The following is a 27,663-nucleotide window of genomic DNA, read 5'->3' as shown; positions in this document are numbered from 1 at the left end:
CTGGACATATTTAGTGTTACAAAAAATATTAAAGCTGTTTATTAGCTAAAACAAAACAAATTCAAAAAGGTTACTGAATTATCTTCTCAACTGCCACTAGAATAAACCATTCAGTACCTCTGGAAGTTAAATTAGTTGGGTATCTATTATTAAATGAATAAAAAATGTGAAATTACTCTAAATTTTATCACTATTATCTTTATTTCCACACTTCATTTCAAGAACTGACAGAAACCAGTACAATAAATACAAAAAGTGAGAGAAAAACATGTATTTTATTTATATTGAGGCAAAAGGAGCTCATCTCATTTAGATCAAAGAAATGGAGAAAAAATGATTTAATCATGTTTTTTAGAATTTACAGACAACAGAAAAACCATCCTCATGTTTATCACACCAATAAACAATTTAATTTCCTATAAACTCTCTATTCTTTTAGACTTGGCACATTTTTTTACTGCCCACTACCCCACTTCACATCTTTGCTTGACAAAATATTGTATTTACCTATGTAAACATCTGTTTCATGTGTAAACTTCAACAAGTTAATGGGAAAAGCAACTAATTTATCAACCCCAAAAAATCAAGTATGAACTAAATATCAAATTAATTACATCATATTCTATGTAATACTGTTTCAACAAGAACTATAGCCTGTTGAATTCATAACAAAAAGGATGCAGAAACAAAAAGCAGATGTGCAGTGTCATGCATTAGTGTAATAACATTATAAGGAAATAATAAAAAAGGTAGATTTTATTTTTAACTATACTCACCAAGATAAAAATCAAGCCTGTTCTCTTAGTTCATTTTGGTAATGTAGGATTTCTTCTTAGCTCAAGCTGGAAGTGTTCACTTTTGAGTATATTCACCTGTTACTGTGTTTGATAATAGATACTTTGGTCAAAATACATGTGGATTTAAACTTTGTGCAACAGCGGATTTTGTATGGTTTTAGTTCAAATTCTTTATGCTGAAATAAAGAAAAACTCTGTTGCCAAAGAATCAAACAGGGCAAATGGGAAGAAATACTTGAAATTAAATATCCCTAAAATAAACAATTCACGAACAGTAATATGTCTGCAGGAAACAGAATTCATCAGCCTAAATCAAAAGACCGAGTTAATACTAATCTCATATGCTTTTTGTTGTTGCTTTGTTCACTTTAGGCTCAGATTGAGTGAAGTAATCACATGGCAGTCTGGAAAGCCAGACATCACCAAAGATTTCCTTTATTGTTCAACAGGCCTTTGTACTGCAGAGGATAATCAACCCCAACCATTTAAACAAGAAACTGAAATCACATCTCAAAGTTGCTGCAAATGATCTCAAAGTAATTATAGCATCACAGTAATCAAAATGACTGTTCTTTTTCCTCACTTCCAACTTAATCTACTACCTGTAATTTTTACAAACTGCAGTTCACATTAAAACGTTTGCTGATAATAAAGTTTTTCCTTGAAAACAACACTGGTTTATATCTAGTCAGGCAGCTTGTGCATATCAGAGCATTTTGTCAAGAGAGACATGGAAAAGGGTAAAGGAGAAAAAAGCTGAAATATGGCTGCAGTTTGTCTGTGCTTTCAATGCACTGCAGAATTTCAGGCAGCACTAGAGACAGCGAGTTTCTTCAGATGATCCATAAATACTTGTAAGCTGACATCATCAGTAAGAATGGGTGCTCCAGACTCCTATGAAATAAGGCAAAAAAGCAGAACTGATTATATACATTGTGAAGAAAAACCATTTTAAGACACAATATGTTCCACTGAATAAACATTTTACAAATTTAGCAAGATCTTAGAAGCGTATCATTGCTGAAATTCTCTGACAAAAAAACCCAGCAGACTGTACATTTACATAAATTTTCATACATTTACATGAATCCAAGCATAAACCACAACTACATTCTCTTCCATATTAACATATACAGCAATGACTTCCTGTATAGCAAGATCTTTACATCAGCCATACAAAACTCAAGTTTTTGACAGGTGCTAAATATTAATTTACAAACTTTTAAATGTAAATAAAATTTCCATGGCACAGTTCCTGCATCATTCGTACCTCAGTAGAGCAAAAAGGAGAGAAACAGTAATATGCAAATGACACAACCAACAGATCAGTGTCTGTCAGTGAAGCTCATACATATCAAAACAGTGAAAGGAGGAAACAAATCCCCTGAGGGTCTGATTTGACACCAAGTCAAGGTCATCTGGCTTTCCCAAAGCGAGGTGGGCCTATTGTCTGCTGTGGCTCTGTACCACCTCAGAGAAAGACCAAAATCACCTGAAAGTCACAAGCAATCAGATCACAAAAGCATTGAAAAAACCTTTTGTGTAGATTGTTGCAATTTCACAAATCCAAGAAGTGAAAAATGGTCACGTTTGAATTACTATTTTTAAACAAATTTACAGTCAAAATATACCAGCAGTTGGCAACTCTGAAAATATTACATAGTAACTCCCTAAGTCTTTTGAGACCAATCTACCACTATGTCCATTTACAGATATAGGAAGTACATCTCAACAATTCAGCCTTTTCAAAGGTACTGGTCATCCATATTTCCAAATAAAACCAGAGCTGCTGACAGTCTTGTAAAGTCTTCCAAAACACAGACATAAAAGTCTTAAATGAGGATGCTCAGAACCAGTGCTGTTTTCTGAGAACTGGCCAGAAACAGTTCTCAGTTAATGATCAAGAGACAAAACCCAAGTGCAGCAAGATTTCTTGGATCACTATAACACACAGCCACTCTCAGGGAAGGCACACTAAATTAGCTATCACCTGGTGACAGCAAGATAAGATTAAAGAATGCTCTACTTCCAAGCCTGTCAAACACTAAGTCTTATTTAAGGGCTCTCTTATTTAAGAATCATGGAATTATTTATGTAGAAAAGACCTTTAAGGTCATTGAGTCCAACCATTAACCCAGCACTATCAAACCCACCACTAAACCATGTCCCTAAGTGCCCCATCTACATGTTTCTTAAATACCTGCAGGAATGGTGACTCTACCACTTCCCTGGGCAGCCCATTCCAATGTTTGACAAGCTTTCCTATGAAGAAATTTTTTTGATATCCAATCTAAATGTCCTCTGGCATCTTGAGGCCATTTTTTCTTTTCCTATTGCTTGTTACTTGTGAGAAGAGACCAACTCCTACTTGGCTCCTTCCAGGCACCTGTAGAGAGTGATATGGTCTCCCCTGAACCTCCTCTTCTCCAGACGAAGCACTCCCAGCTCCCTCTGCCACTCCTCCCAGCACTTGTGCTCCAGAGCCCTCACCAGCTCCGTTTCCCTTTCCTGGACACACGCCAGCACCTCAGTGTCCTCCTTGCACCTGGCAGGTGCCCAAAACTGTACAGAGGACTCAAGGTGTGGCCTCACCAGTGCTGAGTACAGGAGGATGATCCCTTCCCTGGTCTTGCTGGACACAATATTCTTGATCTGAGCCAAAGTGCCACTGGCCTTCTTGGCCAGCTGGGCACACACACTGGCTCATGTCCAGCAGCTGTCAACCAGCAGGCACATGTCCTTTCTCAAAAATTTCAACTGCATCTTCAAACACCAGCCACATAATACAGATGCACAAGAAGTTCATCATTATTTACTGAAAAAGCTTTCTATACTATTAAGGCATCTGCCTGCTAAGTTTAAAGTTTAAAGAAAATATTTACTTAGAATATTAAAAACCAAACCAGGCAATTCGTCACCTCCTGAAACACATTTTCAGTGGTGTGTGGGTGCCCTCTTCAGGTCAATGTGGACTTTCAGTTGTGCACAAAATAAAATATGAAACAATTCAGGAAGGTTGTGAGAAAAAAAGAGCAAGATGCAGCTCAGTTTTAAATTTCTCCCAGACATTACATTTCTCATTTCATAATTAGTCCTTGATTCAACTTTTTTCACAAAAATCCTGCAAATACAAAAGCATATTGAGCACACACACTGCAGTGCCCCTTGGGAGGTTAATACACCATTTCTTATGTTACCCTAGAATTGAATTCTTTTCAGCTTTAAAACAGACAGCTATATTTTGCAAGATGTATTAGAGTCTCACCTGTCCAGCATGAAAAACTATCTTACAGATCAGTTTCATTTCATTATACTATTTCATTTGATTATTAATTAAACAAGCAGAAAACAGTTGTCCTGTACTGCTGAAAATGTGAAAACTCAAAAAAAAACCAGGTAATGTTTAGACTAAAAATAACACCTTCCAAATTACAGTATTTGTGCATATGTTGAGGGGAAACATGATGAAGAGAAGCACTAACAAACTGCTAGTTAGACTACCAATTTTATAAGGAAAATAATTTGGGATTTGTGTTCAAATTGTGCTGGACCTGACTCAGTCTAGAATTTTCAGGTTTCACTCTGGACCTCAGTGCTGTCATCCTTAGGAAAATGTAGCCTGATAAAACTTACTTGACAAAGATGACTGCCATAAAATTGCTACAGAGCTTTCTCACTCATGACTTCAACACTGTACACCATTTAGCAAAATACTCTAAGAGCACAGTTAATATACAGCTTCAAATATCTGATGCCATTACATTCGTATGAGAAGATGACACTGCACTAGCACTTAATCACTGCAGAAGCTGAATGTGGAAGGAGAATGTGAAACAGAGATGCAACATCCAAGAATGCAAACTGCTACAGAATGTTTAGCTTCTGAACATAACTTCCTTCCTAAAGACAAGATTTGAAAACTGATTTCTCGTCAACCAGGCCACAGAAATTCTGGAAAACGTCAGGACACTGGTACCGGTGTATTTTCCAGTTCTTGCTTATAACTACCTACAAAACTTACTTCCCCTATAGCAAAAAAGTTCCTTTGATTTTACGTGTGGAAAGCACTCTCATTTCCAGTATTTTGAAGGTATTTATAGGGATGAGATCTAAAGTTCTGTGATACAGGTGGACAAGAAGATAAGAAAATAAGGCTGCAACATGCTGATTTGAAGAGGAGGTCACCAGGCAAAGGTCAGGCAGCCTTACTAAAGGTTCAGCCAGGTGGAAGAGGCAATACTGAAGTACTACAGTTCTGTCCTGCCCTTGAGCAATATATGCACATTTTCATCCCCAAGACAGCTCAGCCTGACAAAGCTGCCTAAGTCCTCACTGTCATTCATTTATATATGAAATAACACACCCACCAATACAAAAATTATAAAGTGGTTACACTTCTTATATCTTTCACAGCAGCAACAGGGAACCAATCCTATTTGACTGCAACAGGTATAAAATTGGCATTTGAAGTCCACCATGGTGTGGACAAGAATATGATTCTACCTTTCAGATAGGCTTATGGATTTGCTCCTCTCTCCCTCCGAAGCAGGGACACTCTTTGGTATATCTGCATCTCTGCTACTTAGCAGAATGAAACTACACCTAATTACTGGTGAAGGTAAGTCAAATGAATTGTAAACTCAGTTTCATCAATCATTGTCCAGCCTTAGAACATTTACTACTAAGGTATAAAGTGCACTTAAGTGACTGTTCCAAATCTTTTTTATCTGTTGCCTCAATAAAATACCTGCTTTTGACTTTGTAAAACTGTTTCAGTCAAAGTCCTTGGAGAGGCTCTGTCAGGCAAACATCAAACCCATAGTCTTAAGACAACACTGTCTAAGAAAGTGGGCTAGACATGAAAGCAGCCTAACAGAAGCTTAAAATAGTAAACCAGATCTGTCTGAAGAAATAAAGCCCATTTTTCTTAACTTTTGTAATTTTGGTCACATCAGATCAAAACAACATTTCTTTTTCAGTTTCAAAAACTTTGCATTATTACTTATTATTATTATTATTATTACATAATGTGCCATTTGCCTTCTGAAATAGTGGCAGGGGAAAATCATGTGTACAAGCTTCATCAACAAATTCAAACTCACCTGTCCCCACGCATACATATTGTTATGAGTCTGAGAGGGATTTACTTTTGAAAGCAGGAAACGAGCCTTTAAAAAAAACAAAACAAAGATAATAAATTGATCTTCTCAAACAGAATTTTCCTGTACTGAGAAAAAAGGTGCATATGTATGAAATATGTAATTTCTATTATCTGGAGATTCACTGCAAACAGCACCTCTGTAAATAAAGTCACTCGTTGATTCCACAGCTATAATGAACTGCTAACAATTTTCTGATGCAGCTGAAAGTAAGCTTTTGTCTTTTACAAGCACTAGCAAAGCACATTTGAATAGCAACAAGATTTTAATTGGTAAGTTTTAAAAAAACAACACAAATAGTAATGCTGGTATTGGTTCAGAGACACACACCCACCTTACACAAAGAATCTGAGAGTACAAGTCAGTATGATTAAAATAATAACAACAAATAGCAGGACTCGTAGATTAGGGGGGAAGCTACTATAAAATATCTTGCTTTGTAAAAGCTTTAAGATTCAAAATATTGATTTGCAATTTATGTATATTTTAGCAGAGAAATGCATGTTTACTTCCAAAAATATCTTACAACATTACTAATGCGTAATTTCCAGGATTATACAATACACATTTCACCATACCTGGCTTCCTCCATGCTCTGTATCGATGTATCTGGGCATTGGAAATCTGGAATGGAGAATTTCTTGGGCATCGTCTATTGGAGCTTGTAGCAAGTGGTGGAAATTCTCATATTCTGGCATATCCTGGTACCCCGACTTACGCCACTGCGCTATAGTCTGGGGACAGGGGAAAGAAGGAAGCTTAAAACTGATTCACCAAACTTTCTTAGAGGATACACAGGCCTTTTCAGAGGAGAATGTGCCATTGTTGGCCTCTTTTCTATCACTCATCCCTTTCTGCCCTCTAGCATGCAAGTTAATTTTTAAAAGTCAAGATGTGCAAGTAATATGCTACTAGATTTTTTTTTATCCAAACTCTTAACCATTTGTGGTCCATCTGTATTTCCTCTTTTTTTGTCATCTTTTGTCACCTTTTACATGCCAAATATTCTGTTTGGAGGAGGTCAAAGATATTATTTAAACTTCTCTAATATGCATGTATATGACATATAAGAAATAAGTATACTGATATCTTTCAGAGTCTGTAGCACAACCTCCCCACCCTCTAGGACCAAAGCTGGCTGCTCAAGGTCAGCTCACTGGTACAGGCAGTTGTTAGGAAAGACCTCAGCAGGGGCTCCTCCCTCCTCTGCCTGGCAGTTGCTTTAAAACTGAGGGTCTCATTTCTGGCTCCTGTCTGAGCTACATGCCTGTACCAGGCCAGGTACCTACTGATCTGGACCCCCACTCAGGGACCTGACTTCATGGCCAGAACTTGGGAGCTGCCTCATCCCTGTCAACTTGTCTGATGGGCACTAAAGGCTGAGTCTGCCCACAACTGCTCTGCTTGCCTTGCTCAGGTACAGTGGGGTCAGGTCCTCAGTGACAAGACCCTGTCTGCCTTGCAGTGATGCTCAGCTCCCTGTTCCTCTTCCCTCAGGGAGCAGCCCACCAGTGCTGCTTACTGATAGCACCCTACAAAAATGAGATAACATTCTGGTACTTAAGAAGTGTTGAAGTTTAGTAAATATTTTTATCAGTGCAGCTACAAGGACATGATCCAGTACAGTATTTTTCAAATTCTCAGCTATGAACTATTTACAGTTGTGAAGTAGTAAAAAGCAGCAGCTCAATTCCTCCAGAGAGGCAGAGCAGTAGCAAGTCACAAGCACTTTAATTTTATTACTAAAGAACATGTTATCTACCAAACTGCCAGGAGAGTTCCATTCCTCCAGGACAGTACAGACAAAGGGTAACTATAAAACTTGGTGTTCTGACTACCCATCCCTGAAGAAACAATTTAAAGGTCTAAAATAAATGAATGAAAAGTGGAGAGGAGGGGGAGGCAGTGTATAACATCTCCAAAGTAGGAAAAATACTGATCTAAAAAAATACTCTGCATATTGAAGCTAATTAATCTCAAACTCATCATAAGAGCCAGAACCAAAACGTCAAATCACGTCAGGTATCTGCATACAGACACGTTAAAGTACCAAACTACAAACGCAAACTAGGACTCTGCTCTCAGCCATGTAGATGAGAGGGTCAAGCAATGAGGTGCATAAAAAGTGGAGCCCGAGTCCCATATGTAGCACTCCCATAGAAAGAGTAATTATGTAAGAAATTACAATGCTTACCTCTCCATGATAAATAAGAATTTGGAAAAAGGTGTCCATAAGGAGAATGCGATCTGGCAAAATGCTGCTGCTATCCAGAAGAACAGGCTAAGATTAAAAACAAATTTAGAAATTATCAACTGATGCAGAATTGAGCAATCAGATGGCATTGCCAGATTTTTTTTAATGAGTAACTGAACCTTAGGAACGTTTTCAATCACTTACTAAAGCTCTGTATTTGCTCCTTTCCATGTTACACATCTGCAATCCACACAATTTCATTCTGAAGTTATCCTGCCTGATTCTATATCTGAAACTTCATGAAATTAATAAAAAATATATTCAAGAACTGAAACCCCTTTCATTACTATGCACTTTGCTAGTCTTTAATGTACCTCTGCATGTACCCATTGAATGCCCTTAATTTGAATGGCATTTCAATGCGTAAGGATTCAGTAGTTATTCAAGTGTATGATTTGGGGTTTGTGAGTTGTTTGGGGTCTTTTTTTAGTCTTGCTCTTGCAGCATATTATTACTGTGCATTTACATCTCCCAATAATGCATATAGTAAATACGCATGATTTATGAAATCTAATGTAAGATTTAAGGTTTTACATCACCTTTTTAAGGGTAGTGACACTGTATTAGTGCTATATGATTTAACTGAATCAGCATAACTAGAAATAAAAATATTAGCTATTTCAAGAATAAAATATTTTTATTCATTCTACACTGAGACATCAGCTCCTGTTTAATCCTATTTCTCCTTCAATCACCAATGGAACTACTTGGTATTCATACATGGGAGAGTGATATTACAGTTGCAAGCTGCTCTTCCCAAACCACCTTATTACTTTCATTTAAACTCCACTTTCAAAAGTCTTTCTTTTATATCCTTATGAATAGTCTAAAAAAAACCCAACCATCCTAAAAAAGTTAAAAATTCAACCTGCCAAGATCCTTGACTACTATGTTTGTTTTCACTGCCTCACTCTCTTTTATGTAACAGACTACTTTTGTTATCTGCTGACACAAAGAAGTGTTTGACACTTCCTTCAGAAGCTTCTTGTAAGACTAGCTTTATATTTTCAGTTTAAACAGAATGTGCCACGACAAGGTCAGCTGGAAGCTTCTGTACTAAATCTACACATAATGGGAATCATTAAAATTAGACGCTTTGAATTAAGGAGAAATAAAAAAAAGCTCTCAAAAACTAACAAAAAGTACTATCCTTGAGTCTAAAACAGAACCTCTTTACAAAGTAACTTTTGCTCTTAAGACTGCTACATCAGAATTCTATGATATGCCCTGTTCATAGCTGTTTAAAATTAATGTTCTTCCTCATACAATAAATTTTAAACCAATACATTTTGTAACAGCAAAGACAGCAATCACCTCTTTCTCAACAAAGCACCTTTTAACCCACTGTGGAGTTATTCTACTGATACCTCTGGAGGTCCATTGAAAGAGTAGGCATAAAGAATGGGCTGAACCATGATAAGCGACTGGGTTAGATCTTGACGCATGAAATGATGACGGTAGTAGGAGCTCTCATCCGGACTGTTGTTAAAAACTTGCAAGAAAGGAGATCTTCTCAAGTGAAACATGAACTGCAAAACAAGAGTCACTGTTTTGAACTTTGACAGATAAAAAGGATAGCTGTACAAGGAGAGAAATATTTTCCACAAACTGCATGAGACCAATGCCACAACAAAACTGAATTCCAACTCCTTTAACATTTTGAATTTATATATACAGCTTTGCCAGGTTTTACACACTCCCATGACAGTAAGAGAGGTATCAGAATGGGTAGACCTACAAAGCAGCTCTGAAATCCTTCCTTTACTCTAAGTTCTACTGTTCCTGTGAGGGAGGTTACTGTTCTACAACTAAGTTATAGCATGTGAGCAGAAAAAGGAACACTAACCACAGGAAAGTCAAACTTTGTCAGTAAAAGCATAAGCTTTTATTGCTGAAACAAATTCTCCACATGCTGACTCAATCTCTACACAACACTTTACATCTACAGTCAGATTAGTAGGTAACTGAAACAGAAATATCACATAAGTGTATGAAGAGTCCAAAAGTGAAGTATCTGGAGCTATCAGGAGGGAGAAATTTATTGAAATGGATTATTAGTAAAGAAACTATTCAAAGAGTAATACAGTCAAGGTCAAATTCACAGAGAAATGTCTCTTTTCTGGTCAGCATCATACATCATATGGGAGAGAAACAATAAAGCAAACCCATTTATTGTCTTATGGTTTCTGAATTTTTTCATTAGAACAGCCCTTTAAAAAGTGTCATTATACGAATTACAAATTCAGGTGAGATAAGGATTTCATTGTAGGAGAAACAAAAATATACACAGTTAGACATTTAACTGTAAGGGCAGAGGACAAAAGGGGACACAGCAGCACAGACAACAGAAGTGATTTTCCTAATGTCACATGCCAACAGTAGTTGGGGGCAAGGGGTCTGTTCATCCTGATATGCTTTATTGTACTCAGAGCTACAAGGACTCTTTCTTCACTGAGCATTCTCTTCTACCACTATAAACAAACCTTCCTATAGACAAACTCACCTGTGGATAAAGTGAAAATGTTTCTGAAAATCTGAAAGAGCTTGGATCATCCTTGTGATATTCTCCAAATTTCTGACACTGGAGTAAATGAGAAAGAAAATCTATATTAAGAAATAGACTTGCATGGTCATGCCATTACTCTAAGTTTGGTTTTATCAGGTACATGACTTGTGCTGCTTCCAACTTTGTAAACAAACAGAAACCTAGCAAAAACACTGACAGAAGTTTCAATACACAGTGATTTTCTTGAATACAGGGCTTTAAGAACTCTGTGTATTGGCTGTTTTCCCCACTAAAATCACTAAGCAGACTTAGATAATTAAACAGCCCAGAAAAAATGTTTTAAATTAAATTATTAAACTAATTAATTACAAATAAAAATTAAAATACATTTTAAAAAACCCAAACAGAAAACGAAACTTTTGAGAATAATAAAAAAAATCCGTACGGTTTGCTAGAAACTTTGCCTCTTTTTTTTCTAAAAATATTTACAATATCATTATAGACAGTAGAAAGTAGAGAAAACTTTGACTTCTGCTAATCACATGCTAAAATTTATCTTAATTCCTGGCAATTACCATGTGCTGAGGAAACATTAATGAATCAACTGAAAACACACCTGCTCTTTTTAAATTTAAAATAGAAAATCTTGGTTAATTCTGTATAATCTCATGTGGAAATTAAGCATTCAGTTCATTTTTTGCTTTTATTTTAAAAGAAACTATCACTGAACAGTAGTCACTTATGTGTCTGCAAACAAGAAACCCATCTGACTCTTTCAGTTTTTTTTACCAGTCGTATAAGTTGTCTGTCCAGCCACCTCAGCACATCAGGGCCCTCCTCTGTCTCTGCCCTGTACACTGCCAATCTAGCCATGAGAATTGCAGCAGCTTCCTGGTCAAAAGATGCAGCAATGTTTTGAATCTGGGTCTGTGCATCTGCCCAGCTGCAAAATAAAAATAAAAGGATTTGCATCACAGTGAAAGGAAAAAAAATCCAACAATAAACCACCCCTTCAAAATTAAGGCAAAGAAATCTTAACAGTTAGCAGTTAAACAAACTCATGCTGAAGCTTCAAAAACTCTGCTGGGGAGATTAAACGAGCAGTCTCCCAGTTAACCATTCTTTAATTGGAAATGTTCCTTATTTGTACAGATGCCATGCAACCAGTGAAATAAAATATAATGTTACTAATGGAACAGCTATCACATTTTTTAAAAAAATAGTGATGAAAGGTTGTTACACAAAACACCATCCACAAATCTAATCACACATTCCCACATAAGCAATTTTCTTGTGCACTTTGCCAGTTCTTTTTAATTTACAGAACAAACTATTAATTAGACCTTCCATCAGTCATCAGGATTCAACTAATACAACTAATTAAGTTAACAACATAGTCTTTTCAACAGAGCAATGCTTTTTTCAATAAACTGAATTTTCCATCAAGTTAACCATGCAATCATCTCCTTCAGCTTAGAGTAAATAAATGTCACTGGACATTGAAAAATGTCTTCAAAATATTAAACATAATTTCCTAAAACTGTGAAGTATTTTGAATCAAAGAAACTGCAGATAAAGGGTTATACGTGGAATACCAGATATTTACACTCCGAACTGTAGTTAGCATTCTCAAGTTTAACTATGAAGTGATTTTTACCATTCCCTAACTCCAAACATATCCTCAGTTTAGACCACAGAATTTCACTCAAAGCTTCCCTTTGTCTAAAATCACTTGGCTTTCTTCAGAGCTCTCCTACAATAACATTATACAGCCACTGTAACCTCTCAGAGAAAAAAACAGTCCACAGAACAAGAGAGGAAACTGTCTCAAACAAGCGGCTGCTTACAAAATCTACAAAGTAAAAGGCATATTCATCTATATATCCTGACTTTTCAAAAATTATTCACGACAAGTAAAACATACTTTCTGGCAACTGTGGTCACTCTGATACGTCTCTGTCCACTGGAATGCTGGTACTGAGTCACAAACTGGATTGCACCGCGTCCTCCTTGAGGAATGGGAGCATTGTGCTAAGTACAGAAGAAAAGAAAATTAAAGAGAATCTCAAGATTTTACTGTATAATTTGAAAAATGTATAAATAATTAATAGAAAATCATAACATTCTTTGCAACAGGCAGCCCAAGCCATATTAATGCATTGTCTGGTGCTTTTGTTGAGTACCTTTACTAAACACAGATAATCAACTGGGAGATTGTTAAGGGTTGTCAGAAGCAGTTGCTGGCTTCATCAGATATCCTTAAAGCAACCAATGCTCCCTTCTTACACATGCCCTTGCAGAGACAACACTTTCCAAGGGGTCTTATAATTCCTGGTTTCACCACATTCTGTTTGAACACCATATGATTCACTGGAATTACAGGATAAGAAAACTGACATAATCTAAAATGTTGATCAATAGATCTCCAATAGCGCCGTCAAAACAAAGATTGGAATCCAAGTGTAAACTGAAATTTCAAAACTCTGCTCAGTGAAAATACGGGTTTACATGCTACATCAGCAATTCAAAAGAGAAGGATAGTTGAAATCAACTGTCACACACAATAATTAGAGCTGGTTTCGAGCTACTAATAAAATGAGCCCAATATAAATATGAGAGCAGTAAAATCAAAACATGGTGAAGGTAAGTTCAAGTTTTCAAACCTTTGCATAAATAACAAACCGTGAAATACAGTATACTAAATATACAGAAACTACAGTCATGTCAGCTCCTGAACTGCTTCTTGCAATAAGAAATGGTATGAGAATGTGTACCACACTTGCTCCTCATATTTTCATCTTCATTTCTAGTAACCCCTCAGGGAAACAAAAATAGAGACTATTTTGCCTTTCACGCATTTCAATAAAACCATTCTTTGCTTGCAAATACTGGCAATAAATTAAAATGTAACACTGTGTAGTAACTACCTTGTAACTAAAACATCAAAGAAATACCGAAAAGAACTTTTAAATATACAGATTACAGCATTTTCATGTAATGTGATTAACGTACACTCAATAAGCAACACACTGAAAGAAAAAACTGGAGTTAGAGATTATGAACTCTAATCAAAAATTGTAGAGTTCTTTAGGGCTCATTATCACATACAATATTAGCCCATTGTTAAGCAGTTTATGTCCACCTCTAGACTTTGACAACACAAAACGGCAACAACATTTTTATCCGTGCTACTGTGCTTGGGGGAAATCACGCAAAAATACAAGCTTCAACAGTCGTATAAAGAAAGATTACTGTGTTTAGTAGACAAGTAGACAAATATTTATTACCTGGTTTACCACCTCGAAGTAAAGTGCAAGTGTTGTAGTAGGATTAAGACCACAAATCTTCCACTGACAAGTGCCTCCTGTACCAATCTCCTGCAGAAAGATTTTGTAATACTTTTATAAACCAGAAACATTTCCTGGGTCATAAAATACAGCATCTAGCCATTATAGGTAACTGTTTGCAACTACTCTCACAAGCTTTCTCCCTGCTCACTCTGTCACCTTCTCAAACACTCCTGCAAAGCAACTGTAGTGCTGGGTGTAGGAATAATTTTAAAAAGACTGTTGTTTTAAATAATTAATACATTAGAAAGATCAGGAGCTGGCATTAGGAAAAGTCTTAAAAGCAATTCAGAAACAGGAAAAAGTACCAGAGTTTGCTTAAGCAGAGGCAAAAAGCACAAGTAAGCAGAATTATTCTTGTAAGGTGCAGCAGTGAAACTAAGTAATAGCTTACACGCTATATTTTACTTAATAACACAGTAACTAACAAGGTAACTGTACACACAGAGCAATGTATTTCAACTGACAATTCCTTTTTGGCATCAAAGCAACATAAACATCCAGCAAAAGCAATTAAAGTAATCCATCATCCATAATGGACACAGTGAAACCAAACAAAATATTTAAGGAAAACTATGTTGGCCATACTGTCACTGTGCCTGTATTCACTAGAAAACCACTATGGCTAGAGGAATTGTCCAGTTACCACCGAAATGAGCTGCATGCACTCTCATCTAATTCATATTCAAATTTTAATTCAGATAATTTCAACAAAAAGGGGTTTGGAATAGAAATTAACCATTATATAACTGCAAAGCAACTGACAATTTTGCAACTGAATTTCTTATTCCCTCCTATGAAATAGAAATGCAGTTTAAATAAGGAGGTGCAGCTTTAATTTATTTTTGAGGATTTCTAACTTTTATTGTAATATATGCAATCCCTTCAGGCAATGAAATGAGAAAAATCTGTATCAGATCATCAAGAAAAAAAATGCTGTTATATTGAAATTTTTATATTCACAAAGATGCAATCATAAATACAAGATTTAAGGAATAAAAGAGCTTGATTAAAGCAGGCCATTTATGACCATTTTCATACTGAGAAGTGCTCTATCATGCGGATTGTTAGGAACTAAAGTGAGGCTTCTCAAATGCAAGACATTTCGGTCACTTGCAGGAATTGTTTTTTTAACTGGTAATCAAAAGTTAATAATACTATCTGATAAGAAATTAAGTGATGATTTAAGTCTAATATAATTTAAAGGTATCACTTCAGGAGCCTACAATAGCTGGATCTTTCAATCAATTTAACGTGCTTTTAGTGAAACACCTACAGAAATAGGAAGACAGAGTTCAGATAAAGGGATGTTTCCAAAGTCTTGTGTCCTCCTGTTCTGTCAATCCCTTCTAAAAAACGTGTTTTTAAGGTTCACTTTGGATAAAAGGACACAGCTCCAATTTGAACAATAAAGCACGCTAATTCACTTTCTACTTGGTTTCTGCTACATCAACATATAACTTTCGTGCAATAAATGTAAAGCAACAGAATCTAAACAATCTAAATAGGTGGAGAAATCTAAACAAGTAACAACAGATCTGCAAGGTCTAATACAATTGAATCTGACCTAGTAATGAATACGAGCTGGCATGTATCGAATTTAAAATCAGTAAATGTGAACACTTAATTCCATTTATGGAACTTTTAGCCTCTCTTCAAATCCAGAAATCTTAAATCCTATTTTTCCATAGTAGGATATTACCTTCATTTTCAGCCAAGTTTACTTACATTTTCTGAGACACAAGGTCCCTTAGAGTTGAGAGACACACAGGGTCCAATCGCTCCAGAAATCTTTACTTCTCTTGAAGTCTTCATATTTCAAATAAAAATATACATTAACATGTCACACTGAAGAATTCAGTCTCATTTTATCATTAGATAATTAAAACCTCAAGGCATATTACATCACTGATAGTTTTAGGAAAGGTTATAATAATGCTTGATACAGTTGGAGATACTTTTTTTATGTTTATTTGCTATAACAATTAGTATATCTCAACAGCATTAACATAAATTAAAACATGGAGAAAAGCTGCTTGATTTATAAATATGGGAGCCTATAAAGCATACAGGTAATGTATCCTTTCTAATGAAAGGATTAAAATATTCAAAGGTTAAGATGAAAACTGAAGACTAGTAAAACAAGCCTATACACACCTGATAAGGAATTTATACTCTACATCCTAAACTACTTAGCTAAAAGCAAAATCCAAAGTCCAAAGTCACTTTCCTTTCTGAAGTGATCTGTACATCCCTCTAGAATTGGGGTTCTCTTTTTACATTTTCTGGGATCTTTCAGCAAATTTCACATGAATATGTATAAAAAAAAAAGGTTCAAATATTTGTTCTAGTAGTAAAAATTTAAACAGCATTTCACCAAAAATGAATAGTCTCATATTCTTCTACGATATGGGATTGTAGTATTTTTCAAAAAACATCAAGGAAGGTAGTGCCTGAAGTTACAGCATATTCAGCTCTAAACTTATCACAATGGTGGAGGTCAAAAGCAACATTATTATATTGCCAGAATAGATTCTAATAAGAAATGAAAGAAAATTTTATCCTGGACTACATAAAGAAACTGACCTACCTAAAATGAAGAAACCCCTGATATCAAAATCGAAGCTCACAGCATTGTGAATTTCTAATAGAAACATTTATTTTGTTTTAGTCTCTATTTTACCTGTCACTGAATCCAAAGTGAGAAGGAACTATCATTGTACCTAGCTCACATTTACAGAATCACAGAACTGCAGAAAGAGAGCTAGGACTATGGACAGCTATGTACAGGCTAAACTTTAATACTATGTGTTTAACATGTTCCTAAAAATTCCTTAAAAGGGCAAAGGTTCACAGTTTGTAGCCATCCTATTCCATTGTTTCACTAACAGACTGCATTTTTGTATGCTTACCTTTATTTCTAATGTGCCACCAAAGCCCATTTTAAATTGTCCTTGCATATCTTTTGTGAATACTCTCTGAAACGTTTGTTTGAATAATGATGTGTTGAAAGAGTCTCCCATTACCATGTAGCCTCTAGACAACAACAAAACAAACAAACAAAACCCCTGAGTTAGAATAGATTATTTATATAGCTCATTTTTATTGAGGACTAAAACTAAAGACAACTCACTGTGAGACATAAAATAGACTAACATTAAATTAATATTTTGCTACAATGTTAAGGATGAAAGTTTTAAGTGAGTTTCTTGCCCTACGCATCTTGAAGTCATTAACAAATGTAACAAAATTGCTCACTGGGAAAATATTCTACTGGACTTTCAACACTAAGGATGTCTCAAGATCCTATCACACAAAGTCAGTTAAATTCAAATATTTATTATACCAAACGATAGCATTTTGTGAAGTTCATTCATTATTTCAGGGTTTAATCTAGAAGAACCAAACTCCAAAATTCCAGTGCAAATGTAACCATCACTGTTTATCAGTGTGCTTATGCTTTTTTTTTAAAGAGCAGAACACTTTTTGCAAGTGCTTCCTCTTAAGCAACTTTTAACTGCATCTTCATATACTACTAATAAGCAAATAGACACATACCCAGTGTAGTTGGGACAACACTTCATCTCCAGTAGACCAGTTTGATCCAATGCACACGCATATATGTCAATAACATGACCATTTGTTGCAGCTCGATTGGCCAGGGCCTCAAAATGCTAAATCCAAGATGAAAATACAGTTCATAGCAATTTACAACATGAACTCTCCTCATCTCCATATTAAATCCTAAACTCACAAAATTTTTCTAAAACAACATTTTCAGATTCTATTCACAAAGAAGTGTATTTTTCCTAAAGTTAGTAAGACTGGAATTTTCAAAACTTGGGATTTTTTTTTTGATCAGGTAAGAGCCTGACTCCCACTAAAGAGAACAGTGGTTGCTGTTTGAACTAGGAAATTAGTTTGATCTTCCTCCTTTTAAACTTTGCATTTAGTACTAGATCCAGCACAGAAATGAATTTACTATTCTAATCTCAAGTGTCTACAATGAGAGGTGCCTGCAACTGAGCTAATTGTTTAAGCTCCCATTATAATCAGTCAAGACGAATTCAACAGGTTTTGGATGGAGTTCACCAACCCAAATGTACCTTTTAAATTAAATCAGATACGACTAAACTCTACAGCCTAATTCTTCCCCAGCTACAGAGACAGTTTTGAGCACCTTTCTTAGAAGCATGAGCCTTACAACACTAGATATACCATTCAGTCACATAATTTTTTTCAGAATTAAACCAGAGAAACACTCCAAAGAACTTTAATGTGAGCTAGACAAGTGCCAACTCAGTATACTGAAATTTCTGAAGAAATTCTTGAGACATATCGCTATTCAGAGCCAAACAAAAGCGCACAATTCCCACCTCTTTTTACATTTGCTATTACCAACAGCATCTTATAGTGCCCAGAAATTTAAATGTTTACTTACTGGGAAGAAATGAAAACCCATTATAATCTCTTACCTTGGTACCCTTTTTAACATATTTTGCATTGTCTTTTTCAATGTCATGCCATGATCTTATGGGTAACTTCAATTCATCCCCTACAACCATGCCAGGTCCCTGCGTAGCTGGTCCTCCAATGAACATCATGATGCGCGCACCAGTATTAGGGAAAGTACACTGCAGGAAATAAATGACAAATAAAACCACTGGGTTTTGCTACAAACTGAACAAAACAAATAGACATACAGGTATTTATCACACTGACAGGATTGTAACAATAACTGCATTTTTTCACTCTCAGAAGTTAAATCAGCCAGTAATTCACTCTTAATTTTGCCTTATTAAAATACGCAAATGTCAATGAAATTCTATGCATGTAAGGGATGATATCAATCAGAATCATCCTACAAATCTAATACACATCAATTAGTAAGATTTTTACATATTGGTTGTGGTAGCTTTTCTGCAAGAAAATGATCTGCATTTAGCACAGCAGTAGTTAAAGCTTTTACCTCAAGGAGTCCAACAGCTATAGACAGGGCCACTCCAGAAGAACGTAAGGGCCGTTTTCCCTGCGGAACAGGCCAAGGATCCCGCTGCAGTTCACCCAAAAGATCAGTAAGATTCATATCAATCTTCTGCACTGGTTGCAAAAACCTGGAAACAAATACATGGAAGTATTTTAGATTTAAATCATTAAATAAAAATTTCATCAATTGCTCACCAGACATATATTAGACATGTATTCGAGATGTCTAATTCTAGATTCTGGTCTAAATTCAGAGCAGTGTCTCTGCTTCATCAAAATAAAGTAGTTTGGAGCTACTACGTACACACTCAGCTTAAGTTAAGAAGTTCAGCAAGAACTTGCAAAACTGAAACTTGGAAGACTTAGAGATACCACTGCTATCCAGAAAGAACCCTACCCAGTCAAAAGAACAGTGCAGGTGATGACCTATAAATTTCAAACAGAAACACATCTCCTTACTTCAGTGACAGGCAAAGATCAGGAGAAAAATTAACATGGTAAGATCTCTTTTATGCTGCTGCAAGCAGTCTACATATGCAGCTAATTTTTGGAGGGCAGAGACAGCAAAACTATCTTTCATGAATTTCAGAAATTTCTTCTATGTCACAGTGAAATACACAGGAAAACCAAACACCAGCTTGTGACATCCAAATGAGAGACCAAAGGGGAGGGAAGAGGAATACAAGAGGGAGAAAAAGACACAACTGGATATCTGCATAAGGGGCATCTATTAACACTTTCCAGTACACCAATCAACAGAAGTATTATTATTATTATTATTATGTATCTATAATGTGCCTCTCAGAGCACTTCCAAAAATCATCCAAATAATATTATTATTACTCACTGAGTCAATTCTTCCCAGTACAAACTGTAGGAAAGAACAGACTACTAGTAAATTTGTGGCTGACCAACTAACTTTGGTTGTCTGTTTATTGTTTTAATGGTCATAAAATCTACGTTGTCCAGTAAGTCAGTGAAGTCAAGATACATGTTTTAAGATGTTTAAAGTAGATTACCTGTTAGAAGGTGGTGGCTGCTGCACTTGAGGACCCCGACCGACTTGTGCAACAGCTACTTTCGTAAGCCCCAGCATTTCCTGTAGTCAAATAAATAAGATTTTATTAGAAAATTGTTTACAGACTACTTCACCATTAGCACCTTAAGGATTTCTTTTTGCTTGCTTCTTTCATTACCTGAAGTTGTTTTGCAGAGAGGTCCTTTGTTCCTCTGAAGACATAACTTTTGGAAATTCCTTCACAGCCAAGTTCATGAACTTGCACCATTCGGCCAAAGGTAATGAGACCTACTAACGCCGTTGGTGGCAGGAGACTAAGGGACATTTGCATGGATTCCTTCAGAGCTTGCAAATCTTCATCTTCCATGCATGTATCCACAACATAAAGAAATATCAACGGCATCTGAGGACCACGCTTTGAGAAACAAAATTAGAATCGTAAGAAAAACAAGTCTTGCAATATTTAAAGGATCAAAAATGAACAAGTAAGATACATCTTGTGACAGTTTTAATGTTAATTATACCAGTAATGGTGATACTCCATCTAACTTAACTCTCCCTCAATTAGTAATCAGGATCCAGAATAAAACCCCTACCAAAGTGAACTCTGTACAAAAAGGAAACGCTTACTACAGAAGAAAAGAAAAAATTCTTTCAGGATATCAGGTAATTTTGAAGAATGAGCCAATTATATACATCTTTAAATATACAATGAGCTTTTATTACTCCAAGTGAACATAACAATCATAAAGCTATTCACAACTATAAAGTATTTTAGCTTGATGACAGTCCACGGCATTTCACCTCCTATTTTTACTCTAGAGGTCATCATTACTTTTTATTCTATCTAAACTAATTTTGCTGTACTATGAGCAAACATTCCATTTACTTTGCAGTTTACTTTGGAGTTGGCAAAAATTACAGATTCTGCTCAGTATTCACTTTTCATTAAAATTTGTAAGACTTCAGTGAGGATTCAGATTATTATTTGCCTCACTGAGGTCTTACAAATTTTAATCTTCAAAAATTAATTTGGAGGTTAAAAATCTGCAATTGCAAATGCTTGCGATTTAGAAGTTTAGGTCCATTTTTTATTTCTATTCAAGTAACCTCTATCCTGAAAAAGGATGAATATTAAAATTCAAACACCTGAATTGAATATGTATTAGATGTTGTCTCTAAACCAGACAGCACTAGAACTAACTATTCATCATTCAAATACAAACTTAAATTCAAATGATTAATGAGAGGTGAATGAACAGTCAAATCTGAACTGAAGTTACTTCAGTAAAAAACAGAAGGTAAGCAGCCTCCTAACACAAACACAAATTAAACTCATTGTAAAGAAACAGACCTAAAAGAAGTATCACCTTTAGAGCAGAACTCTTTCCTTTTTTTTTTATAAACCAGTCTTAGTAGCCATCCTAATGCTCTTATAAAATGTTTTCCTTTTCCAACTGATGGCATTGACATTCAATCTACTAACAAGCACATAAATACTCACAGTCACTAAAACAGAGTGAAGAAGTAAAATTGAAATTTGTTCTTTTTGTATATTGCAAGACAACAAATGTTCAATATTCTATTTAATGATTTTACCTGTACTACATATTCGATGCTGGAGAATTGAGGCAAAAGTTCAGCTGGCTGATTCATTTCAGATATACCAGCATAAGTAGGAGGAAACTGCAAATAAAAACACAGACATTAAATATAAATAAAACATTACAATTTCCACAAAGGAAAAAAACCAGACCTTTTTTAACAGATATTCACTATTACTGTTATGAAAAACATCTTAATACAATGTCTGAAGATAGAATTGCACACTCCTGCTCTTTCTGTCAATTTCCATTAGCAACTATAATTTGAAAAATCAACGATTTTATTTCACCTTGTAAAAATATTTTCTATATGCTGAATGTTTCATTTTCTTACCTGGTTTCTCTGGTAACAAAAGTTGCAAGCCCAGAGTTTTGCTCGATAATCCACTTGGCTATAAAAATACAACAGGAAAAAATTATGTAGCATGAACAATTAATTTTCCTCCACTGTCCCTAGAACACATATCTTTAAAACTTTAAACAACACATTGATTTTGAAAAAGCTTCTTTCTAATATACTTTCTCCTAAATGCCCACATTACAAACTGAAAGTAAGTGGAGCCTTACACAGATGTATCACACAAATTATTGTGTTAGGGAGAAAGAATGGCCTTCAGGAAAAAGGTGCAAGTAAGAAATTTAAAAATACAGACTCAGCACCTATATTAGAGCCTTTCTCCATGGTTTTAGCAAATCTTTCTAATTCTCCCTACCTTTTAATTTTTCATCTTTTTCTGACTCTATTTATTAGCTGTCAGAGTGTGGGACTAGCCTGAATATACATTATGCCCTAAAAAAACAAGTTACAAGATGACAGCTATCTCTATTTAAAAAACATTGGTTTCAAATGATGAGTCTGCCTCCTTTTCTCTACATTTTTATTAGTATTCAGACAGTTAGAATTAAAAATGCAAATTCTATCTTCACATCACAGAGATGTCTTCAAGTCCTAATCACATCTTAAAGGAAAGACACCTTAGTTCTCAATGTACACTTCCTGTTATTACATCTTCCCCTGTCTACAAGAGCAAAAATCTTTTTCAAATATCATTAAATCTTCAGGTAAGTCCCAGCATGCCATAAACAAAACACAGATCTACTACTATATAATTATCTTTACCAGTTATAGGGGCTGCAAGTTACCTAGCCCAAAGTGCCACAGGGGCTTCTAAAGTCTCCTCAGATTGAGTCTCTAACCACCCTTTCAGGGGAAAAAAAATCCAGTCATTACTTGGACATGCAACACAAGAGAAATATACACAGTTAACTGTAACATCAGCATCTGACCCTTTACAACTTTGTCTTCTCATTGTTTTAATTCCAGCCCTCAATAAAAAATAATGCTTCTGAAAAAGTTAACTTCAACAAAGTCTGACTCCCAGTATAACCAGCTACTGTGGTTGCTTAATACCGAAACACAATTTTACATCTGGTTTGAAGTTGTCTTTTCTCCCAAGCAGGGACAAATCATTCGTAACACTAAATTTGTTCTACAGGTTCTCTGACATCATGACTAAAATCTATCAATCAGGACCCTTTCCATGCCTATCAAACTCCAACCTAGAAATCATTCTGCTTCTTTTCCACACTTCTGTGACAGGAATGACATATGAAACAGCTCCTCTGCTTCCAACCCAAACTTACCCATGTCTAGTCCACAATCATTTGAGCTTGTGCCAATATCCCCTTTAACCTTAAACAGCTTTCTACCCTGTTTCATGCCTACTTCTGATGTTATTTATCTATCTATCTATCTTCTGTTTTGATAAACAGATAACCTGCTTTGTTCCACAAATGAACTTATGTCAGTAATAAATGTAGTTTATTTCACTTGGAAATTAAACTATATCAGGGTCCAACATTTCAAAAGATACAGTACTGTAACTTTTTACCCAAGTCATTTTCTAGAGGCAAAATGCAAGAGTATACTAACTCCCAAGATGTATAGTTGCAGAGAAATAACACACCTAATTAATACTAAGTAAACTGAAACAATTATTAAATGAAAGCTATGTTTTCAGTAAATATGTTACATATGCAAACCTATGTGCAGAACCTTGTAAGTCTGCACTGCATAATGATGTGAGGAGTACCTGAACTTCCATACACCAGATCTTTCCCACAGTTCAGCTAGCTCTGTTCTCAGGATTCTAAGGCAAAGTACTAGAACAATAATATGCATTAAGTTTACCATAAGGGATTCAGAACAGCTCGGCACGTGGTCCTACTGCACAACACCGGCTCATACTGAATAGGAGGCAAGTCTGGCCGCTCCTTCAGTGGTGTGAAGAGGGCAGCCACCGGGACTACCATTCTTGTAGCTTCAAGACGACTTGAAGGCCAAACATTCCAGCTGAATCTAACTCCATCTCTGTCCTCATTCTGCTGGATAAACTCCAGGAAGGTTGTCATGGTCAACTTCTCTCTCTAACTCTAAAATAAAAAGATAATCAGCAGAATGCAAAGACTTGTAACAATTAAATGCTGAATGCATGTAATGACAGTCACACATTCAAATACTCTGAGGTACAGTCAATAAAACACTGGGTAGAGCTTCTTAAATCCTAAAAGCAATGTGCAGAATTCTAAGGGGAAACAAAATACTGTTGTACAAAATTTTTTAAAGTTTCTAACCATATTTCTGGTATCTCATGATGCAGCCTACATGTAAACATAAAGGAATAACAACATGACATTCCACAAGAGTACCTTCCTACACTAATGCCAAGAAGTAACTTTGTAAAAAATACAAGTGCCATATTCAAATACATTATGTACCAAGGAGCACTTTTAAACAAATCTTTTAATTCAAATTTATCATTTTGGCCATTGACTCAAGGCTTTCAAAATGTTCTGCTATGATTACTCAGAATCTGGAGGACTGGGGAGCACAGACAACTGAAAAGCTCAACAAGTACCTGTGAACATCTGAAAGAGTCAGCAAAGAACATGCCCTCCCTCCAATCCCAAACTCCTCAGCTACACATATACACACTGTTCCTGTCTATCTGCTGCATGTTACACAGTACCTTTTATAGTACATACAGCACAAGTTTTTCCAGGAACTAGGATATCTAAACTCACACTGCCTAATAATGAAGGATTTACTGTAAAAGCCTACATGAACCACCTAAGAAGAAGTAGAAATACTCCTAGGTTTCATTTCATACTGTACAAAGTTAATGAACAGCTATTAGAAATGCTGGAACCCTCCTGAATTGGAATTAAGATCAGGAATTCTCCCAAGCACACTGACATTCTTAGTTCTGACCTTACACACATTACAGGAGACTCATATAAACTCTCAATTTATCAAAACCTACTTCTATCTATCAAAATTATAATGGCATTGCAGCTTTAGTTTCTATGACAGCTAAAAACTTTTCAAGTTATTTTAAATTATAGCCTAACTTAATGCTTTTATTCTAATTGTAACTTGTAAGAAAACAGATTAACAAAATACATAAAGCAAATGGAAGTCCTGCATTTCCGTTAATATCTTTAGGAAATAATCAAATGCCAATATTTTAATGGGCACGTCTAACTGATATTAGGAGCAAATCGGCTTCTATCTGAACACATCATGGCAATTACAACACAGGGAGCATAAGGGACTTTGTGCATAAGAGCATTTCCACCGTCTCCATTCAAATTGCTGCAAAGCCATTGGGCAGGGGACAAAACTGAGCGAAAGAGAGAATATCTGGAAGTTGTAATTACTACAGAGAAATCAGAGAGAGAAATTAACTAAGAGAGGAAAGAACAGCTTGGCACTTGAAGAGGATACCGAATTTAAGAAATTTTGCTCCTAATAAATCAAAATCCATTCATGTTTTGTAAAAAAGTTAAAGGAACATTATCTCTGAAAAATGGGATATTAATGCAAGAATCTGCACAATGCAACCATCTCCACTATAACCACAAACTGGACAAACTCTCCATTTAAAAATTATTTCCTGAGAAGACAAAGAAAATTGCAACTTAAGACTATTTCAGCCATTCACCAGCAACAGCTATAGACTCTCCAAATCCAGCTCCAAACTGCAACGTGTCACACTTTCTGTCCTGGACTTCAAAGCATTCTCTCCACATTTTACTCTAGCTATGTTTGAAATAGCTGTACATGGGTATTACTTTTACCACCTGGTTATTGCTCCTTAAAGGGCAATGTTCAAACACCAATGTGCAGTGACTAATCACATGCATGTAGATACATAAACGATCTGTTGGATTTACTGAGTTAAATACTGTTATTTTCTATTAAGTGTGGATTTACTATTCAGAAGGCAAAAGTGTATAAAAGAACAATGAAGTTCTCTTCCACCTCTTCTTCTATTCTTTTCTTCCTTTTCAAGAGCCAATAATGCCTACCTATTTCATCATTCATCAAATGTGGAACTATTGGTCTGTTAAATTACATTCAGTACCACTGTTACAGCTATGCAGACACATTTTCTGAGATAGGTGTGGAGATGCATTGCATTATACAAGAAGACCAAACCCTCCTGGTCTACACGCTACACACCAAATTTTGGACACCTGAGTGCCACAAAATACACACTGCCCTCCACAGAAAACCTCAAAGAAGGGATTTTTCAGAGCAGTTGAACAGCAACAGTTCCCACTTTGGGGTGCCACTGCTTCACCTTTGGTGCAGATTAGGATATCCAGAAAAAAACAGAAGTCCTTTCTGGCTTGCTTCCTCCCTTCCACTGATAAGGCTGAATGCACCTCACAACCCTGCACCATGACAATCTCAATTGTGTGTCACAAAAGAAGCCACACTTGAATTGCATTGAGAGTCACTGGTTGACTACCAGCACCTCTCAACGTTTACACATCACAGATAAATATATCCCAAAACAGAATATCCCCAAAATAATATCCCCTAATCCTTGCATGCATATACCAACAAAATCAAAACATTTTTCTCTACAGCATTGTAAGAGTTCCAGCATAGATAGACCGAAGTCCCTCATAGCATCATGTGTTTAAGTACCAGTAAATGAGCACAGTTCACTGCACGCTCTTCTTACAAAACTCCTATTCTCTCAGTTTATTAGGCACCAATAATCTGGTAAAAGAGATTAATAATAAACGTTTAACTAATTTTTTATGCCCAAATCATATATCAGAGACAAATTTATTTCAGTTCCAAGGAGGAATTAAAATACAAGAGCAGAATGGTTTAAATAGTTATCTAAAGCAAGTTGCTGCCATTTCCACCATTTGCAGCCATCCTCCAAATATGCTCTCCCAGACCTCTCACTGAAAACTTTTTGTTTTTAAACAACCACGGTATGTGATAACCCAGCTAAATTAAAAAAACAACACAGGACCAAAGGCAGCAGAGCCCGCATTTCCTTTAGGTTCACCTACACTGCAAGGCACCCCCGTCAGCGGCACAGGTACAGCTCCGGGACAGGAGCTCCGCAGGCGCTGCCGGAGAGCGCCGCCCTTTACCCCCGGCCGTGGAAAGGCCGTGCCCGAGTGCCGGCAGCCCCGACCGAGCTGAGAGCTGCTGGGGCCGCTCGCCCAGCCCCGGCCCGGGAGGCCGCGGGCAGTGCCGACCAGCGGCCGGCGGCAGCCCCGGACCCTCAGGCCGCCAGGGGCCCCTAAGGCAGTTCCGGGCACCCGGAGATCCCCCACTGCCACGGAGGGGACGCGGGGAGCTCCCACCCCGCTCGCTCCAGGCCTGGCAGCCGTGCGGGGCCCCGCGGCCCGAGGTTCCCCCCGTGCCTCGCAGCGCAGGAGCGGGGCTGCCGCCTCTCCTCCCCGCGGGGCCCCAGCTCCGCCGGCTCGGGCTCCCCGCGCTGCCCCCTCAGTGCTGCCCTGCCCGCTCACCCGCGTCCCGGCCGCCGCCGCCGCTCCCGCTGTGCTCGCTCTCCCCGCCCGCCCGCTCGCAGCCGCCCCGGCGCTGCCGACGCATCAACATGGCTGATGGGAGAGTCCGCGCCACGTCAAGGGGCAGAGAGCGGGGGCGGGCTGAGCT

The 27,663-nt window shown here is 36.8% G+C and overlaps 1 protein-coding gene across 2 annotated transcripts; it reads right to left on the bottom strand.

The window, feature by feature from the left end:
• Positions 1-256: 256 nt before the first annotated feature.
• On the bottom strand, positions 257-27,599 carry SEC23A (SEC23 homolog A, COPII coat complex component). 2 transcript variants are annotated; one of them, XM_033063316.2, is made up of 20 exons: positions 27,516-27,599; positions 23,863-24,098; positions 22,006-22,063; positions 21,667-21,753; positions 20,246-20,482; positions 20,069-20,148; positions 19,033-19,177; positions 18,539-18,697; positions 17,622-17,737; positions 16,976-17,099; positions 15,792-15,872; positions 14,004-14,093; positions 12,641-12,747; positions 11,506-11,659; positions 10,714-10,791; positions 9,578-9,739; positions 8,151-8,237; positions 6,535-6,690; positions 5,900-5,965; positions 257-1,691 (listed from the first exon to the last, which is right to left on the bottom strand). In XM_033063316.2, the coding sequence occupies exons 2-20, from the start codon at positions 24,081-24,083 to the stop codon at positions 1,602-1,604; spliced, it is 2,298 nt and encodes a 765-aa protein (XP_032919207.1). In that variant the 5' UTR covers positions 24,084-24,098; positions 27,516-27,599; the 3' UTR covers positions 257-1,601. The 2 variants fall into 2 exon arrangements, with proteins under 2 accessions (XP_032919207.1, XP_032919206.1); XM_033063315.1 differs by having other exon boundaries at positions 23,863-24,104; positions 27,516-27,571.
• Between the last annotated feature and the right edge of the window lie 64 nt (positions 27,600-27,663).

This window comes from Catharus ustulatus, chromosome 6 (genome assembly GCF_009819885.2).
Source record: "Catharus ustulatus isolate bCatUst1 chromosome 6, bCatUst1.pri.v2, whole genome shotgun sequence".
Classification (NCBI taxonomy): domain Eukaryota; kingdom Metazoa; phylum Chordata; class Aves; order Passeriformes; family Turdidae; genus Catharus; species Catharus ustulatus.
This window is presented reverse-complemented; position numbering and strand designations above follow the sequence as displayed.

Excerpts from the sequence above, each read along its gene's own strand:
- SEC23A (XM_033063316.2), bottom strand. The coding sequence starts at position 24,083 with ATGACAACCTTCCTGGAGTTTATCCAGCAGAATGAGGACAGAGATGGA. Across the intron at positions 5,966-6,534 it reads CAGAGCATGGAGGAAGCCAG|GCTCGTTTCCTGCTTTCAAA; the intron begins GTATGGTGAAAT and ends TTTTTTTTAAAG. Across the intron at positions 1,692-5,899 it reads ATATGTATGCGTGGGGACAG|GAGTCTGGAGCACCCATTCT; the intron begins GTGAGTTTGAAT and ends CTTATTTCATAG.